This window comes from Eucalyptus grandis, chromosome 8, assembly GCF_016545825.1.
Source record: "Eucalyptus grandis isolate ANBG69807.140 chromosome 8, ASM1654582v1, whole genome shotgun sequence".
Taxonomy (NCBI): Eukaryota; Viridiplantae; Streptophyta; class Magnoliopsida; order Myrtales; family Myrtaceae; genus Eucalyptus; species Eucalyptus grandis.
This window is the reverse complement of record NC_052619.1, coordinates 4,814,511-4,832,386: the sequence shown is the minus strand read 5'-3', so window position 1 is coordinate 4,832,386 and position 17,876 is coordinate 4,814,511. Positions and strand designations below refer to the sequence as shown.

Genomic DNA, 17,876 nt, shown 5'->3' with positions numbered 1-17,876 from the left:
ACAGAGTTTACGCCCGTTTTCTGCAGAATGAATGCCCGTGTCTCAGCGTGCGTGATGTGTGTTATGCCGAGGACCCCAGAGAAATTGAAAACTTCTATTTCTAAGAGACTAGCAGGGTTCCAAGAGATTGCTATAATCGATGAACTGGAAACCTATGTGAACCCAAAGTATTTGTAGCAGACTCTGGTTCATTGTTCATTTACCTGCTATAATCAGTAAAGAAGATGATGAGTTCTCAGGGTCACAATACTGTCTCGGAAAAAAAAAAAAAAAAAACTTTTTTCTGGTCAGTCAGCTAAATTCCCGGTTAAACATCCATAATAAGCAAATTGAAATGTATACAATAGTTAATAGGCCTCTCGATCCTGAAGGAATCATGTTCAGAAGGAATTTTGCCCAGAACCAGACGGTGAAAATTTGAGATTACCTGCAGAAGGGGAAACAAAGAAAAGAAAAGAATTGTTCTTGTACACTATAAACTGACTTGGAAATAAGACCCAGCAGCATTTTCAGCATGGCTCACCAGTAAATTGTAATTTACAGTTGAGGCAGAGTTTAGAGAATTCTATAAACGGAACAAACTTCCTAATTAATGGAACTTCACTTCCAAGATTGAAATAGAATGGTATGGCTTAATAACGAACTGTGGGGTTCAAAAACTACTTCTTCCTTCTTCTGACTCTCATTCCAAAATCTTTCAAAAAAAAAAAAGCAAAATTTCTCCAAATATTGAGAAAAATATCAAAAAAAAATATGGGAGGAATATTACAAGAAAAATTCATCAATCGTGATCAATACAATTTCATTAAAAAATACTGTTGATATCGAATGATGTATTGTGTTTGTAATGGAAATGTCAAACACTCAAAGCAGGATTATCCCAAGATTGTGGCCATAAAAACGCAACTCCAGAAATGGAAAAAAAAAAGAGAGAAGGAGTTCGAAATTCTTGATTTTCACTTTCCGCTGCCAAAGCCAACGTGAAGTGCTGCGAAGAGTTCGAGTCAGTAGTGGTCGTTGCGGTTTGTCGTTCGTATCGGTTGTTTCCGTTTTGAGGATTATGTTTGCCCAGAATTTACAAGACATGTCCTCCATGTGTTCTTCCTCTCTGCGACTTCTCTTGCCTCCTTGGAGACGCAAGAATGCTTGCCTCTTGCTCCCCTTGTGTTCCAAGAGACAGCATTCCCTCGTCATCCGCGCAGTTTCGTCTTCCTCCTCCTCGGAGAACGATGATGCAGCGCCAAAGCCCAGGCGGATCCAGGTACGCAGACGGCCACACGCTCACTCCATGTGACCCTGAAGAGTGTAGAGGTGTTGGGGTGAGGATTGAGCTTAAGAACTGTTTCTTGATTTTTTGTGAATTGCCTCTGTTTTCAGCTCTTGTTGTTGTAAATGGCAGGTGGGTTATGATCCAGCCGAGGAGTTACTGGGGCTCGAGGTCGATTTGCCCTCGAGGTTAGCTCTCGCTGTGATCCTCATTTTATCAGACGAGGGGGGTCTGTAGGTGTAGGCCGAATTTATGCTGGTGCTGCGATACACATTCCGCTGCCTTGATCCATCTGTCAACATTTGGTTCTGATATCATTTGCGTGTGTTGGCTTTTCAGTGAAGCATGTTGTGGGGTCGCATAATAATTACTTTGTTGTTAACCCAAATTAGCTTTTTACATAGTCGGAATAGGTTTGGTTCCTGAGTTGCAGCCGCTAGTTGGTCGATGTGGATTTGCTTAAGAAAACAACTAGAATGGCTTTGCAGTATAGCATGCATTCCATCTAACCACCCATGACCAGCAGGCACCTTAAAGGGAGCCATTGATCATGCATTTGAGCAAACTCTTTTGACGATTTATTAAATAAATATGAATGGCATCACCTCACAGAGCAAGTACCATGTGACAGCAGGATACATCAACATGCATTACAAAGTAAAATATGTAGTCAGGAAGATTTTAGTTCAGGATAAAGTCCCTTGCTAAACTATGGTCTGCCAAAAGTTTGTGCTTGTTGTTAGTCCGTATGTATCGTTGGAGATTTTTTTAGTTAGATCCCTGCATATAATATTGATATTGCATGTTTAGTTTTTCACACCAAAGTGTAGGTGCCGCTGGGCGCTGCATTTTAGTGGTTCACGATTTGGGTCATCATATTTGATCTCTGGTTCTCTATCTAACAGTATAAATTGACACTTGACATACTTGATTCAAAATATCAGAAATGCCATTTCTGGTGCACCCAGACCGAGGTCCTGGTTTGGTCCTAATGGTCAGTATATAAGAGAGCTACCTTGCCCAAGTTGTCGGGGAAGGGGTTATACTCCTTGTACTGATTGCGGGATTGAAAGATCAAGACTGGACTGTTCACAGTGCAGTGGAAAGGTAATTTTTATTGCAGCTTTCGTCCATAATTCATGTCAATTTGAACAGGGGAAGCCTGATCTTGCTCTGGACATTAATGCTGGTTAATGGTCTCAAAGCAATATTCGCTGGGATATGTAATTTTTTGTAGAACTGAAGACATTCTTTTGGATCTGTACTAGGTGAATATTACTAGGAGAATACATTTTCTTTCTTCAAAACCTATCAAGTGGCAGCCAATTACTTTGCTAGTAGTTCTCAACAAGTATTAGAGTTGAGAACAGACATATGTAGCTGGAGTCTTTTTCCAATGTTTTAATTGACAAGTCCTACCGGCTGTTTAACAAAAGTCAGACTGGTCTTTCACAAGCAAGTTCTTACAAGTTCCTTTGGTTTACTAATACATGTTCGATCGATACATCATGATGAAAAATGCAAGGAACATATATTTCTGTAGAGATCTCTTGTTCCAGCAATTATGATCTGGTGAAGTCAGGTGGCTACGGAGTGCAAGAATGTAAGGTTAAAAGTTCGAATACTATTACATAGATATGTTCTATTATATAATAGACTTGGCTTATCATATTGCTGAAATATGCATTAGGTTAATGTCTATTGCACTTGCCTAAGATTTTTGCCTAGAGTCAGCAACTTACGAGACCTCAGCAAAATAATGTCAAAGAGTGGTGCAGATTTCTCTTGGATTCATTGTTGGAGGGAAATTGCTACCTTGACTTCTTTATGAGTGGTTAAATAGCCATAGAAACAGGAATATCCATTATTAAATTTGAGTAGAAGATTAAAATAGAAAAAAACTCATGCAATTCTCCACTGACCTTTCTTGAATCAAGTACATTGGATATTGTTTTCACTGCATTTGCATTAGTTGGTCAACTTGGCCACAACTGTAGGTGGACAGATATTTTAACAGTGATTAGATGACTCTCAAGAATTTCAGTGCTACATTAATATACTTATGTTTGAAGGAAGAAATGGACAGTTTAGATTCATCTGACAAAAAAGGAAGTTCTAACTTAAAATAAGTCGGGAAATGAAAACCCAAGGCAGCCTAAAGAATAACAATTTCAACTGCACAATCATGATTCAGTTATGCGTTGCTGATTTATGGGGGTAACCCACTTAACTTGATTGCCTATCAGAACAAACAGCAACAATGGCATGTTACTGGCTGGCTCTTCTCTCTCTCTCTCTCTCTCTCTCTCTCTCTCATTGTCATGCAGCAATATTGGCTGAAAGTTTTCTGGGAGCTCATATCTTTCACAAATCTCGTGAATCTACTGCGTAGGCTGACCATGTTTTTGTTAGATAATTTCTGTCATGAGCAATCCTAGAATCATAGTCATGTGAAATTGTTGTCCTCTGTCCACAATGTACTGGATTGACTTGGCTGATCATTTCAACAGGGTATAGTGACCTGCCATCAGTGCCTGGGCGAATGTGTTATATGGGAAGAATCAATTGATGAACAACCTTGGGAGAAAGCCCGATCCATGTAACCTTGTTATCTTCTGCTTTAAGCTTATTTAGTTATGGTTTGCAAAAGACGCATTTCCTTTTCTTAAATCAAAATTATAAAGCATCCGCACTTATCAAGACTTTCTCTTAACTTTGTGGCTGCCCTTTCCAATTTAATTTTTTATCGCCTTGTTGGAATTCCTTATTCTAGTCAAGGAAATTCCCTATTGTAGTCATTTTAGCATGCTACAATTCCTTCGTTTGGTAGTCTCCTAGTTTTTCTGTTGCAATATTAAGGTTCTTGAGCTGAAGAATTTACTGATTCTATGCAACTTTTTATTATTATATAGAAGTTTGAACATGGGAACTGTTTGATCTTAATTGACAAAGAAACTTTCCTTAAGTGTATAAATTCTGGCCACTAAGAGATTCTGCTAGTCTCATGGACAAGCAAGCTGGAGCTCAAGTTAGTGGCTACTAGATAATGTTTGCACTTGGTGGTGTACTGAATCAAATATGCCATAAAATATAAGCTACGATCTTTTACTGAGCACAGAGATGACCGTTGAATCTCCACAATTCCTTTAAAATTTCATGTCTCTTTGTTTTTTCTCTTATAGTTCCTTGAAAAAGGGGTTCTTCTTGTTTAGGTCTACTATGTACTAGTGACCTTCCCTAGGAATTCAGCTCCACAAATGGGTTTTATTTTGTGATGAAACACCTTGTGGATGGCTGTTTTCATCTTGTTCTCACTGGTGATAAGGTGTGACTTTGAAGTGCCTCTTGGTAGCCATATCATAGACATTAAATTTCTGGTGATCGACAATTTAGACAATTAAAACTTTTGCTCTTATTTCCTACAGTTCTCCATTCAAAGTGAAGGAGGATGATGAAGTTGATAATCTAGACATAAAGCTGGATGTAAGGAAGAAGTCAAAGCGAGTATACCAGTCAACTTCTCCTGAAGTTGGCCTGAAGATCAGCCGAGCACTTAAAGTTAGTTTGCCACTTCATCTCTAGCCAAAATCTGGATCAAGAAATTTTTGGGGTGCATTTATGTGTATTTCCTATGGTTAGACAATGTAAAGCCGGCCAAAGCTATGCTGCTGTATATGGCAGTTGATATTAGTTGAAGTAAAAGTGGGTTCTTGTGAAGAGATGTTACTTTTGCTCTTATTTCCTACAGTTCTTGTGAAGAGATGTTACGTGTTGTAACCTCTCTGGTTGTTGCTGATTTCAGAGTCTCAATGAGAAAACTGGACTATTTAGCAATAGAATGAAGATTATTCACCGTGATCCCATGCTTCATGCGCAAAGAGTGGCTGCAATCAAGGTTTGTTTGTTTCTTTCCTGTGACACCATTTTGCGCTGTAGTTTGTAACGATTATTTTTTTGGCCTTCCATAACATCAATTGCTTGAGCAGTTCTGAGGTTTTTGAATCCCATGTTGGTGCTGATTTCTGCTTCTAATTCCATGTGAAGGAAGAGAAATTTCCTAAGAGGCTTCCACCAAATTATAGCTTGTCAACAGTTAGACCTTGAGTTTGCTTCTGGTGTTCTCTGTCTGATGTGCTTTTTAGTAGGATAAATCCAACAATTTTGTCTCTTGAGATTGATGCTTTTGATGTGATAACACCCATTGCCCTTAATTTCTGCATTTGCAGCCTGTATTACCATAATCAACTCCATTAAGTTTGCTTATGCATTCTGCTTTGTCAAGATGGATTGAGGTGGTTGTTCCGACATTGTTAGGTTCTTTTGAATAGAAGTTCACACATGGAAGCAACAAGTGATAAAAATATAGAAGCTTGGTCCCATTACACAAGGCTGCACTACCCGTGTCTTCTCTTACACCATCAGGCAAATGAGCTCAATATCCAGTAATCGCTCAAGTGTCACAAACAAGGCCAAAACCCACAATCAACCAGTCCAATTTTACTTGGTAGAATTCTTGTATAGATTTCTCTCTTCACTAAACCCATTTGAAGATAGAACTTCTATGGTTCCTCCATATGAACCTCTGCCACCGCATTTCACTCAAAGAATTTGTGAGCTATCAAGCATAAGTTGCAATGTCATGAAAATTGTTGTAAGTGATATCCTATTGATTATCAGAATGTTATGAGAAGCTTGTTTCTTTCCAAGTTGATTTGTCTGTCTGGTAATGAATTTCAAGTGTTGAATTTGTTATTTTTGTGTTATGAAGCAAACCAAAGGAACTCCTGCAGCAAGGAAACGTGCTTCTGAACTGCAGAAAGCTTTCTTCAGTGATCCTGAAAACCGCCGCAAGAGGAGCATAGCCATGAAAGGTAAGTTTCTAAAAGATATCAGTTGTATTTAGTTTTAAATAGTCATTGATGTGAATGTTGATCCCCTACATTGTGGCATGGTCTTCTAGAAGATTTTCTACGACATTATGACAGCATATGTTTCCCTAGTGAACATCTTGAAGTTGTCCAAAGGTAATTGTGCTCTGCTTCTAGAATGATGAGGAAGACGACCATCTCTTCGAGATGAATTCCTAGGCGGATTCTCTTCTTAAAGCACAAAGAGACAAGGAGATAGTGGGGATTTTTCCTTTCTTGACCCTCCATCAGCAACACTCCCTCTTAAATTTATTGACTGCTGATCCCCATGGTGGCAAATGATTTAGATCAGGTGTTGTACCTGATACAGGTGTCGTCTGTAAGACACTGAGCCATATGCTTTTTAAGATGCTTATTTCATGATTTTGCCCACCTCATTTTGCTACATTGACCTTGTTAATCAGCTTGCTTGAAGTTACTTCTTTGAAAATGCTGCTGCTATATGTTTTTCTTTTGGCATGTCGATACTTCAAAACTTCACCAGCAATTGTATTTGTTTTAGAGTTGCATATTGTCATACTATTGGCCCTGTACTTGCAACTTGAAGGCAGAGTCTGTTTTTCTCGCTCTCTTTTGAGAAGCAGATCTACTCTCTCTTTTGGGTATATGAGAAGTTATGTCGTGTGTTTTACTTGCAGGCATTCAATTTTACTGTTCATACTGTGGACGTGAAGGACATAGGAGTTATTATTGTCCTGAACTTAGAGACAGTTTGATTGACAGGCGTTTCAGATGTCGGATCTGTGGAGAAAAGGGCCACAATAGAAGAACTTGTAAAAAGCCAGGGTGGAGATACAACAAAAGTCCTGCCACTAAGTTTCCTCATTGCAGAATTTGCGGTCAAAGTGGCCATAATCGCCGGACATGCCGTAAGAGAGTCGGGGCCATTCGAGTCAGTGATGATACAAAAAAGTAAACTGATTTCTGCGAGAAAGACATACACTTGTAGGTTATGCCAATGTAAAGGACACAACATTCGAAGTTGTCCCAGTAGAGATTCAGATAAGTCAGCTATCAAACTTCAATCCAACCGAGGAAATAAATGAAAGGTATTTTTACAGATTGCAGAAATTGCAAATGAGTAGAGTGAACGGAAATTCTCCTACACTTTTCATTTACCTCTTGAAGGTATTGTCCGAGTCCGGCGATATATGTTGCAAATGATCCAACTTTAACTTTCAGATAGGTGTATTGCTGCTTCATGTATTGACATTAAAGAATTCTTGGATCAAAGCAGCTGAGAGATCGCTGAAATCTGAGCAGTGAGAGTCATTGTAAAAGGCTTCCTGATGACGTTAATGGAGTTCCTTGTATGCTCTTTTCATTGTTTTTTGTTCTTGGATGGACAAATGTGGATCAAAGCATCCTGTGGGCTTTTTTCTTTCCGAGGTCGAGTAAAATGTGTGTCGATGTCTGATCATCCAACTAACTTGTCAGGTTGAGATTACACTGTTGATTGTTTTCTTGGATACAAAGAGGAGTCATGAAACTTGACCGTTTTATCTTTCTGTCTGGGAGCACGGAGGTCTTGTGAGGATTTCAAATGTCTTCCCAAATGAGAGAGAGCAAGAGAGAATGAAACGTTGGCAGTAGCATGAAGGAGGTCGACAATGGAGATGACAATTGCGGTGACAGAGGTGGTGGCAGAGGAGAGAATAGGAAGGAGGAGGAGAACGGTGACGGAGGTGGTGGGAGGTGGTGGCAGAGGAAAGATTAGGAAGGAGGAGGAGAAGAAAAGGAAGAGATCGAGAGCTCTCCTCATATTGCAAGACATTTAATAGGACAACTGCTACAACTGCTGACTCTTACATCTTTTGACAAAGGCAGGTACTGACATGAAATTTCCACTGCACATTTGAAAATGATGGGTGGAAAGGAAAGCAGTGGAAAATGGAATGTCGGGTGACCTCAAGTTGAATCTGCCTCTCTTTTTCCTCCGCTTTGCTGTCGTCCTTTACTAAATTAAACCACTAAAGATGCACGAATAAATCAAACATTAAACAGTGGTAAAAAGAGAACATGTATGCAATTGCAAAAAGGACTGCCAGCCCCTTCTTTGGAAGGGGGTCTCGGCAGGGAAAAGTTTTTGAGAAAACGAGAGTTGCAGAATTAAGGAATATTCGAGGGTATTTTATTTTCATGGGAGAGGCCTTGATGTTTACAGGACCTTGATGTAAGAGTTTTTCTAATTGTGGACTACATTAATTGATATTGTAATTTACCGTTTAACGTTTATCGTTTACGGGGTTTGGTCTAAGGTGAGATAAGTAGGTTTTTAATTAGTCTAATATGGGCTGGCCAGTGTGGGCCGAAATCGGCGCTACCAGAATGAAAGGACCAACAGAACTCTACATAAAATAGTCTTTCAGAAATCTCCTTTAACCCTAATTCTCACATATATCATCACCTAAGGCGTTTACCTAACGCTAAACGTGAGGAGAGGCCGCCTCATTGGAGCGTGATACGGAGGGCAATATAGGAGAAGGACTTGCGCATAGAAGATTGTGTTTCCGCTTCCGCTCAAGAACAATGGATCCCAAAACAGTGCGTTAATCTTCCTACTCACTTATGTATGTTCTTGTTCTAATTATGGAGATCTTGGATTACGCAATCTGCGTCCAACATGTGGTATCAGAGCCTCCATAACCCTAGAACACGAATGCAATTAATTTTTCCCTAATTTGTACGGATTAGCCCTAATTAATACGGATTTTGCCCTAATTTGTGATTTTCGAGACTTTTCGTTCAATAAAAATTAAATTAAATTATATATTCGGACTGGACTCGACGAGACGAAGAGAACAAAGTGGGAGGCGCGTCGGGAGGAGGCTGCACGCGCCCCCACGCGCGGCCACGAGCCTCCTGCGCGTCGAACACTCGCCGCGCACTCAGGCGGCGCGTGCGGGCGCGTGGAGTGTCCAATTTGCGCGTGGCCGGCGGCGATGGACTCATATGTTTATTCTCTACGTCATGGTATATTTATTTTATATATTTGATGATTTTATGGATGTGAAAATACATGCAAAACCCTAAATACGTGAATTTTTAGTGTATTTTTTGCGTATTTTTTCTTGTATTCTCCGTGTTTTTGGAAATACATGTGTTGGGTTACTGATATGTTATCACATAAACATTATAAAAGTGTGATTCATTAATAAAAATTAAACTTTATTGTATTTTATTAATGAATAAGGCAATGTAATTAGCATGGCATGTGATTTGAGTGATATGATGCCCCTATCACTAAAGTTAAATCACATGTATATGATGTATATGAAATGTAAAGATTATATCCCTGGTATGAGAGAGTTTCAAGGATTCAATTGAGTTGTGACTGCCAAAGTGGCACACTTGGTTGAGTTTGAGAAATTTCGATCTCGTATATTGATTGGGATGTCTCCTGGTTTAATGTATAGTCATACTCCAAAGGAGATGATTGTGTATTAGTTCATGGAGGGATACATGATAGTGTGGTGGAGGAGTGACCGATCCTAATGGTTCATATGCCAAAAGGTGATGAATTCACGAAGATTGGAATATATTCTCATAACCCTTATCATGTGGGGAGTGTACAATTGCATGTCATGTATTCTGCCCAAAGGTGATTATGTGATTTTGCATGTAACTCTCTGGATGTGTACTTGTACGTCAAGTTACTCAATACTCACATGATGCTAATTATATACATTTCTTGTTTTTTAGTCACCTTTTCTGTAAATGGTAACTCCGTCACCATTGAGGTTCTTGCTGGTTTGAATTTTAAGAGATGGAGAGAGGATTTTCTGTTTGCTATGGAGATGGCAGATGTTCATATGGCTCTTATTACTGATTGGCCGGCAAATTTGACTGTCAAGAGTACAGAGGCTCAAAAAGCAAATTTTGCTGCATGGGAAAAAAGCAATAGAATTTGCTTGCTATCCATGAAGCGTTCCATTCAAGAACACTTGAAAAGTGGTTTGCCTGCAAACTGCAATGCTAGGCAGATGATGGAAGCCTTGATGGCTAGAAACCGTGTCTCACCTAATGCTGAGATAGGAACATACATGCAAACACTTTTTACTATGACGTATAATGGTTCTGGTGGAGTTAGAGATTATGTTCTGAGGATGGTTGATTTACAAACAAAGCTTCAGGCTCTCAATGTTGAAATTCCTACTGCTTGCATTGTCCATTAAGCTTTAAATACTCTTTCTCCTGATTTTAGGATTATCAAGACCAATTATAGTTCCCAAGATAAAACCTGGTCTGTTAATGACCTGATTGCAAGGTTGGTGGCAAAGGAAGAGAAATTGAAGAAAGATAAAGGACATATTGCTCTTTATGCTTATAGTTCTACTAGTGATAAGGGTAAGAATGTGAAAACTTATACCCATAAAGGCAATTCAGAAGTTGCTGGTTCTTCCAACAACAAAGGAAATTCTGAATGTGGAGGTCCTTCTAGCACTCTGGGTCCTAAGAAAGCATTTACCAAGAAGGATGGTGTTATTTGCTACTTTTGTAGAGAGAGAGGACACGTGAAGAAACGTTGCAGCAAGTTTAAGGCTTGGTTGTCTAAAAGAAATAAGAGAAAGCCTAAAGGTAATGATTCTTTGGCATTTGTTATGAATCCAATCTATCTAAAGTTCCGACCAATTCCTAGTGGCTAGATAGTGGTGCAACTAATCATGTTGCATTTACCATTTAGGGGTTTATAAACCGAAGGACGCCAACTCATGATGAATCAAAGCTCACTGTTGGAAACAGCGTTGGAGTTGACGTTGAGTTCGTGGGAGATGTTATTTTAATTTTAGATTCTGGTTTTCGGATGGTGTTAAGAAACACTTTTTACATACCTTCTTTTAGGCGAAATTTAGTTTCTGTGTCTTGTTTGGATATGTGTGGATATTCTTTTGAAATAAAGAGTAATACTATTTCCATGTTTTTTTATTCAAATAAGATTGGGTGTTGCAATTTATCCGATGGATTATATCAATTGAGCTTATCTCCCAATGACATATACGTTGCTTATTCCGCTGAAAATGTTGTTTCCAAAAGGCATCTACCTAAGAAATAGTCTTATGCATTGTGGCATAAACGTCTTGGTCACATCTCTAAAGATAGAGTAGAAAGGCTTATAAAGGCTTATATCTTGCCTACTCTTAAAGATGATCAAGAGACTTGCGTAGACTGTTGCAGAGGTAAGATGACTAAGATAAATAAGAAATCTGTTGTACGAAGTTTAGACTTGTTAGAGGTTATTCACACTGATATTAGTGGACCATACACGGCTACTTTGTGCAGAAATTTTTATTTCATCACATTTATTGACGACTATTCATGATATGGATACTTATACTTGATTAAAGAAAAGTCCGAGTCTCTTGATAAATTCAAGATTTTTCGGACTGAAGTGGAGAAACAGTTGGGAAAAGTTATTAAGATTGTCAGATCTGATCGTGGTGGTGAGTATTTTGGTAGGCACGGTGATACTGGCCAACTTAAAGGGCAGTTTGCTAAATACTTAGAGGATTCTGGGATAATAGGTTAGTTTACTATGCCTGGAAGTCCTGAACAAAATGGTGTAGCTAAAAGGCGGAATCGTACTCTTATGGACATGATGAGAAGTATGATTAGTATGACTAATTTACCTAATTTTCTGTGGGGAGAAGCTTTGAAAAAAAACCTTTATATTCTAAATCGTGTTCCTACTAAAGCAATTCCATTGACCCCTTTTGAGTTATGGACTGGACGTAAACCTAGCTTAAATCATCTTAAAGTTTGGGGATGTCCAGCAGAAGTGAAGTTATATAATCCAACATTGAGTAAACTGGATTCCAAAACTACTCAATGTTACTTCGTGTCTTACCTAGACCATTCAAAGGGGTATCACTTTTATAATCCTAATTGAGGTACAAGAATTGTGGAATCTCAGACTGCAAAATTTCTGGAATTTGATGTAGCTGAAAAGGGTAGCTGCTCACAAGCTATTGAAGATGATAGTATGGTGGGGATTACTGGATCTCTGTCTCATCCTGTGCAGACAATTATGGAGCCTCTTGCGCCACAAACTGAGCTTGTTATGGCACATAATTCTATTGTTGAGACAGTTCCTGATGAAATTCCTCAAGCCCCTCAAATTCAGAATGAGGTTGACGTAGCTCCACTCAGAAGATCAACTAGCGAAAGATGTTCAGCTATACCACCAGACTATCTAGTCTACTTGGGAGAGCATGATTATGATATAGGCTGTGTTGTTGATCCCGTGACTTATATTGATGCCATCTCATGTCCTCAATCAGATTTATAGTTAGATGCGATGAAAGATAAGATGCAATCTATGAAACATAATGGTGTTTGGGAGTTTGTTGAATTGCCTGAAGGTTGTAAACCTATTGGTTGCAAATGGGTATTCAAGACTAAAAGAGGTTCCAAAATAAAGATTGAAAAGTTTAAAGCCAGACTGATAGCTACGGGTTTCACTCAAAAAGAAGGAATAGATTATGAAGCAACATTTTCTCCAATTTCTTCTAAAGATTCCTTTAGAGTGATCTTGGCATTGGTAGCTTATTACGATATGGAGTTACACCAGATGAATGTTAAGACTGCTTTTCTAAATGGAGACCTTGATGAGGAGGTTTATATGGTGTAGCCTGAAGGTTTTGTAGCAGATGACTCAGGTAAGCTTGTTTGTAGATTGAAAAAGTCTATTTATGGCCTTAAGCAAGCTTCTAGACAGTGGTATTTCAAGTTTCATAGTGTTGTTACTTCATTTGGATTTATTGAGAACAAAGTAGATCATTGCATATACACCAAAGTTAGTGGAAGGAAATATATTTTTCTCATACTTTATGTAGATGATATATTGCTTGCTAGTAGTGACATTGGTTTACTGCATGAGACAAAGCGGATGTTATCGAAAAATTTTAACATGAAAGACCTTGGTGAGGCGTCTTTTGTTCTTGGCATTGAGATCCATAGGGATCGCTCACGCTGTTCATTGGGTTTATCTCAGAGGGTGTATATTGATCGTGTTTTAGAAAGATTCAATATGCAGGATTGCAAATCAAGAATTGCTCATGTTGTTAAGGGTGATAAATTGAGTCTTTCACAATGCCCTAATTCAGATTTTGAGAAAGCTCAAATGAAGGATGTACCTTATGCTAGTGTGCTTGGAAGCATCATGTATGCTTAAGTTTGCACTAAGCCAGATATTGCTTTTGCAATAGGGCTTCTAGGCAGATATCAGTCAAATCCAAGACACGATCACTGGGTTGCTGTCAAGAAGGTTTTAAGGTACTTAAAGAGAACAAAAATTTATATGATGATTATAGACATGTTCCAGACTTGCAACTAGCAGGCTATTCAGATGCAGATTTTGCTGGTTGTCAAGATGATAAGAAATCAACGACAAGATACATATTTATGTTGGCAGGAGGTGCAGTATCATGGAAGAGCGAAAAACAGAAATCCATATCTTCTTCTACCATGCAAGCAGAGTTTGTAGCATGTTTTTCAACTGCTACTCAAGTTATGTGGCTCCGAAACCTCATTAGGGAGTTATCAGTTTTTGATTTTGTGGATAGACCCATACAACTATATTGTGACAATAACTCTGCAGTTTTGTTTATTAATAATAATAGAAGTCTCAAGGGGTCTAAACACATGGAGGTCAAGTTTTTTACTATAAAGGAATCAGTGCAGAATGGTGACATTGCAGTAAATTATATTCCTACAGATGATATGATTGCAGATCCACTAACTAAAAGCCTACGCCCGTGTGTTTTTGATCGACATGTCATTAGTATAGGCCTAGGAGCATCTTGGGATACTGTTATTTAGTGGGAGCTGTGTTTTATTTTTCTTTGAATAAAGTTTACATTTGTTTTGTTACAATTTAGTAACACTTTGATATATATATATATATATATATATTCAACTTTGCATTCAATAAAATATTTTTTATGAATGGATTGTTATTATATTGAATATATATATTGTTAAAAGTCTCAAGGTATTACTTAAACCTTGAGTGAAGACTAGGGGCATCCGAGCATCCGATAATTAGCCTTTTACATATGTCTTGTGATACATAAAGAAATGTTAACCATAATGACAAGACATATGTGGGTTCATTGGAACCATAAAGCATTCTCTAGTGACACAAGTTTTTTGTGTCGCCTAAGGTAAGAGAATGGTGATCGACAAATGGGATCTCTATGAGAGATGTTATCCATTTGTCACACTACCATATTGAATCCATATCAATAAAGTTGAGAGCACTCATGACTATGGAAGGCTTTGTGTGTATACATGCAATTACCACCATGATTCAGTGTTTAAGACTTTATGGGATATGATTGACTATTAAAAATTATCTCTGGACCAATGTGCGCACATACAGTACGATTTCAATTAATATAGTCCAAGTGGGAGAATGTAAGAATTTTTCTAATTGTGGACTACATTAATTAATATTGTAATTTATCGTTTAACGTTTATCGTTTTACGGGGTTTAGTCTAAGGTGAGATAATAGGTTTCTTAATTAGTCTAATATGGGCTGGCTAGTATGGGCCGAATTGAGCCTGGCCCGTAATGAGAGGGACTGGCTGCAAACTCTATAAATAGTGCTCAAGTCTCTCCTTTAACCCTAATTCTCACATGTATCATCACCTAAGGGGCGTTTACCTAACGCTAAACGTGAGGGGGGCCGCCTCATTGAGCCAATGATACAGAAGGCAATAGAGGAGAAGGACTTGCGCGTGGAAGATTGTGTTTCCGTTCAAGAACAATGGATCCCAAAACATGTTCTTGCGCGTTGAAGATTGTGTTTCCGCTTCCGCTTCAAGAACAATAGATCCCAAAACAGGTGCGTTAATTTTTCTACTCAATTATGCATGTTCTTGTTCTAGTTATGGAGATTTTGGGATTACGCAATTTGCGTCCAACACTTGAGGCTTCTCTCATTGCAAAATTCTCTGACAAAGCTGAAAGCGAATCGAAGTTGCATGACTCCCTCAGAAAAAGCTCACATCGTTGTCGACATAGAAAGAGGAAAGAAAAGGGTTGTGCATGCCATTAAGAATATCTCGAACGACTGGCGCTTTCAAATTTTCCTCTTATTCCCACTTTCTCGCGTCCAGGTTTGTCGCATTGAACATAAATATTTATTATCAAAGTAGGTGTTAATACTATCTTTGTTTTGCGCCGTAAATTAGGTGTCAAAATTATCATATTGCTTTCTTTTTAAAATTTTGTCCAGTGCACAATATGCGAGAGACCAAATTTGCGGTATGCATGGCTTGTGTTATCTTGAGCTTGACTTTTTATTCTCGATGGTGCATATGATGCATCAAGTGCATGCCATGAAAATTAATTTATGCGGGCCATGACCCTAGAAAAATCTGTAGATCTCCCCATTTCAATCAATTTTTAAACCCGCAAGATTGGTTTAATAATTAAAAACAAATATGTATGCGATTTAGGTGTGCGAGACAAAATGTATGTTCCTCTTACTACTAAATTTGAGGGCTTTTTATGTGACAAAAAGAAAATTAGGGTAAAATCGGGACCATACCTATATTTGGGATTTTTTTAAGGAATCAAGCCCCCAAACATACAAGTGAATGTCTTCCTCAAAGTACAATAGTAAGTTAAAGTTTCATTCATATAAGATATCAGACATGGCTCTCGGGAGGAAAACTTTCTAGATGATCCGGGTTCATTCAAGTCTAATATATCCAAACCTCTCATATTGTTGGCTCCCATATGAGACCCATGGGATCTAAGCGTTATAATGTATTAGGATCACGTGAATCCGGTGAACCCAAGAATGCCTTCTTGGAAAGTCATAGTCTCACGTTAGAGGGGAAAATTGTCCAAACATTCTTATACATGTTATATGGTAGCCAATTCAGTCATACATTTTGCGATTTGGCTAATTTAATCATAAACATTTCAATGATTTTTCAATTATTGTTTGTTCATTCATTTTCATAAGCATTATAACCGATCGATTTCAATAAAATATTTTCCAAATAATCCATTTTTTGTGAATCAAATACACGCTTAGTTCAAAACAAATCTTGTGCCTTTTAAAAATGGTCACCATTGGTTTTTTTTTTCCAGCCAAGTTGCTTCAAAGGAATCATAAATTGGATATCGCAATGCTTATCCAAACAAAATATAGATGGGAAAAGTGCTAAAAAGTCATAAACATTTTGTATTTGTGCCAATTTAGTTATAAATCTTTTTTGGTGCCAATTTAGTTATAAATCTTTTTTGGTGCCAATTTAGTCCTAAACATTTTTACTTAGTGTCGATTCAGTCATTTCCGGCCAATTTTGGCCGGATTTTGTAAACCGGACGCCGGTCGGGCCGACGTGGCCCAATCGATGCCGACGTGGATAAATTTTAATAATATATATATATATATATATATATATATATTTTTATCAACCGACAACTCAAGCCCCAAGAAAATGGATTATAAGTTATAACCATCAAAAAATGGCTGATACATTATATTACTAACGCTGCATCAGGTCATATCTTTTGAGCAAATCTCATGGCGTGTGCTCCGTCAATTGCCATGTCTGAGCTCACCACTCAAGTGTAAAAATCCAGCTCAGTTAAAAATAAAATCGACCAAGATGTATCCAATGCGGGAGAGGGGGAGGGAAAATATTCGGGAGAGGGAGGGCAAAATATCACGAGAAATCCAAGTGTAGCGCTCCCCCGCTCCTCCCTCTCTCTCTCTCTCTCTCTCTTCGAGCCTAAAAGAAACTACCCAATCTACCCCCAACCCAACCCTACTTTTTAACACTCCCATCTCCACCATTTTACCCCTCTCTCTCTCTCTCTCTCTCAAACCTTCAACTACAAATCAAAGCATCAACTGCAAATCAAAGCATCAACTCCTCCTCCTCCATCTCCATCTCCATCGCAATCTCCATCATCTCCCTCCTCTTTCTCCTCCCTCACATGAAACCGTGTGGTCTGACCTGCACAGTTCCGGTCAGGTTAGGTCTTTGGGTCATTTTATCGATCACATTAAAAGGGAAGTAAGATTGGAAGCAGCTCTCAAAATAAGATCAAAAGCAGCTCTCGAAATTTGGCGATGAAATCGACCAAGTGCATGCCACGAGCGAATCTTAATTGACCGTTCATGCCAGTTCAATCGTCCCTAAATTAATCTTGGGTCCGATTTGGATCTTGGGTCGTTTTATAATATCAGAAGAAGCTCTCGAAATTTGGCGATGGAATCAATCGTGATGCATGCTTGACCATTCATGCCACTGCAATCGTCTAATCTTTCCCTTAAAAAACAAACCTTTCTAGTCCCTTTAGCCCACCTCGCTTGCCCGGCTGATTGGCCCCCATCCAGACATTTGGAACGTGGCCCCCACCCCTCCTCGACATCTCTTCGACACGCAGTCATTGGCACAAATACAAAAGGTTTATGACATTTTTAGCACTTTTCTCAAATATAGATACTTGTTACTATGTAATCTGCTCAATTTAGAATCGTCAATATTAGAAATTACATGCCTCAAAACAACCAAATTTATTGGTAAACTAAAATCCTAAATGTTTCCTCTCAACAATAAGAAGAACTCTCCCGAATGACGAGCTCTCTCTCCCGAATGGTGAGTTCTTCCCTACCGATTGGGTAGTTTTCAGCTTTCTTCAAGGTAAGGGCGCG

At 38.6% G+C, this 17,876-nt stretch overlaps 1 protein-coding gene across 7 annotated transcripts; it reads left to right on the top strand.

The window, feature by feature from the left end:
- Window positions 1-868: 868 nt before the first annotated feature.
- LOC104428690 lies at window positions 869-7,519 on the top strand. Of its 7 annotated transcripts, none has more exons than XR_005545300.1 (9): window positions 869-1,261; window positions 1,400-1,455; window positions 2,212-2,374; window positions 3,778-3,866; window positions 4,693-4,825; window positions 5,070-5,162; window positions 6,036-6,138; window positions 6,343-6,514; window positions 6,834-6,963. XR_005545300.1 is itself a non-coding variant. In XM_010041651.3 (8 exons), exons 1-8 carry the CDS (start codon window positions 1,061-1,063, stop codon window positions 7,109-7,111), a joined length of 1,116 nt encoding a protein of 371 aa, XP_010039953.3. In that variant the 5' UTR covers window positions 874-1,060; the 3' UTR covers window positions 7,112-7,519. The 7 variants fall into 7 exon arrangements, 3 of the variants coding, with proteins under 3 accessions (XP_039154930.1, XP_039154931.1, XP_010039953.3); XR_005545302.1 differs by lacking the exon at window positions 6,343-6,514 and adding an exon at window positions 5,312-5,371 and having other exon boundaries at window positions 6,834-6,851; XR_005545301.1 differs by having other exon boundaries at window positions 870-1,261; window positions 6,313-6,514.
- The last annotated feature ends 10,357 nt before the right edge of the window (window positions 7,520-17,876 follow it).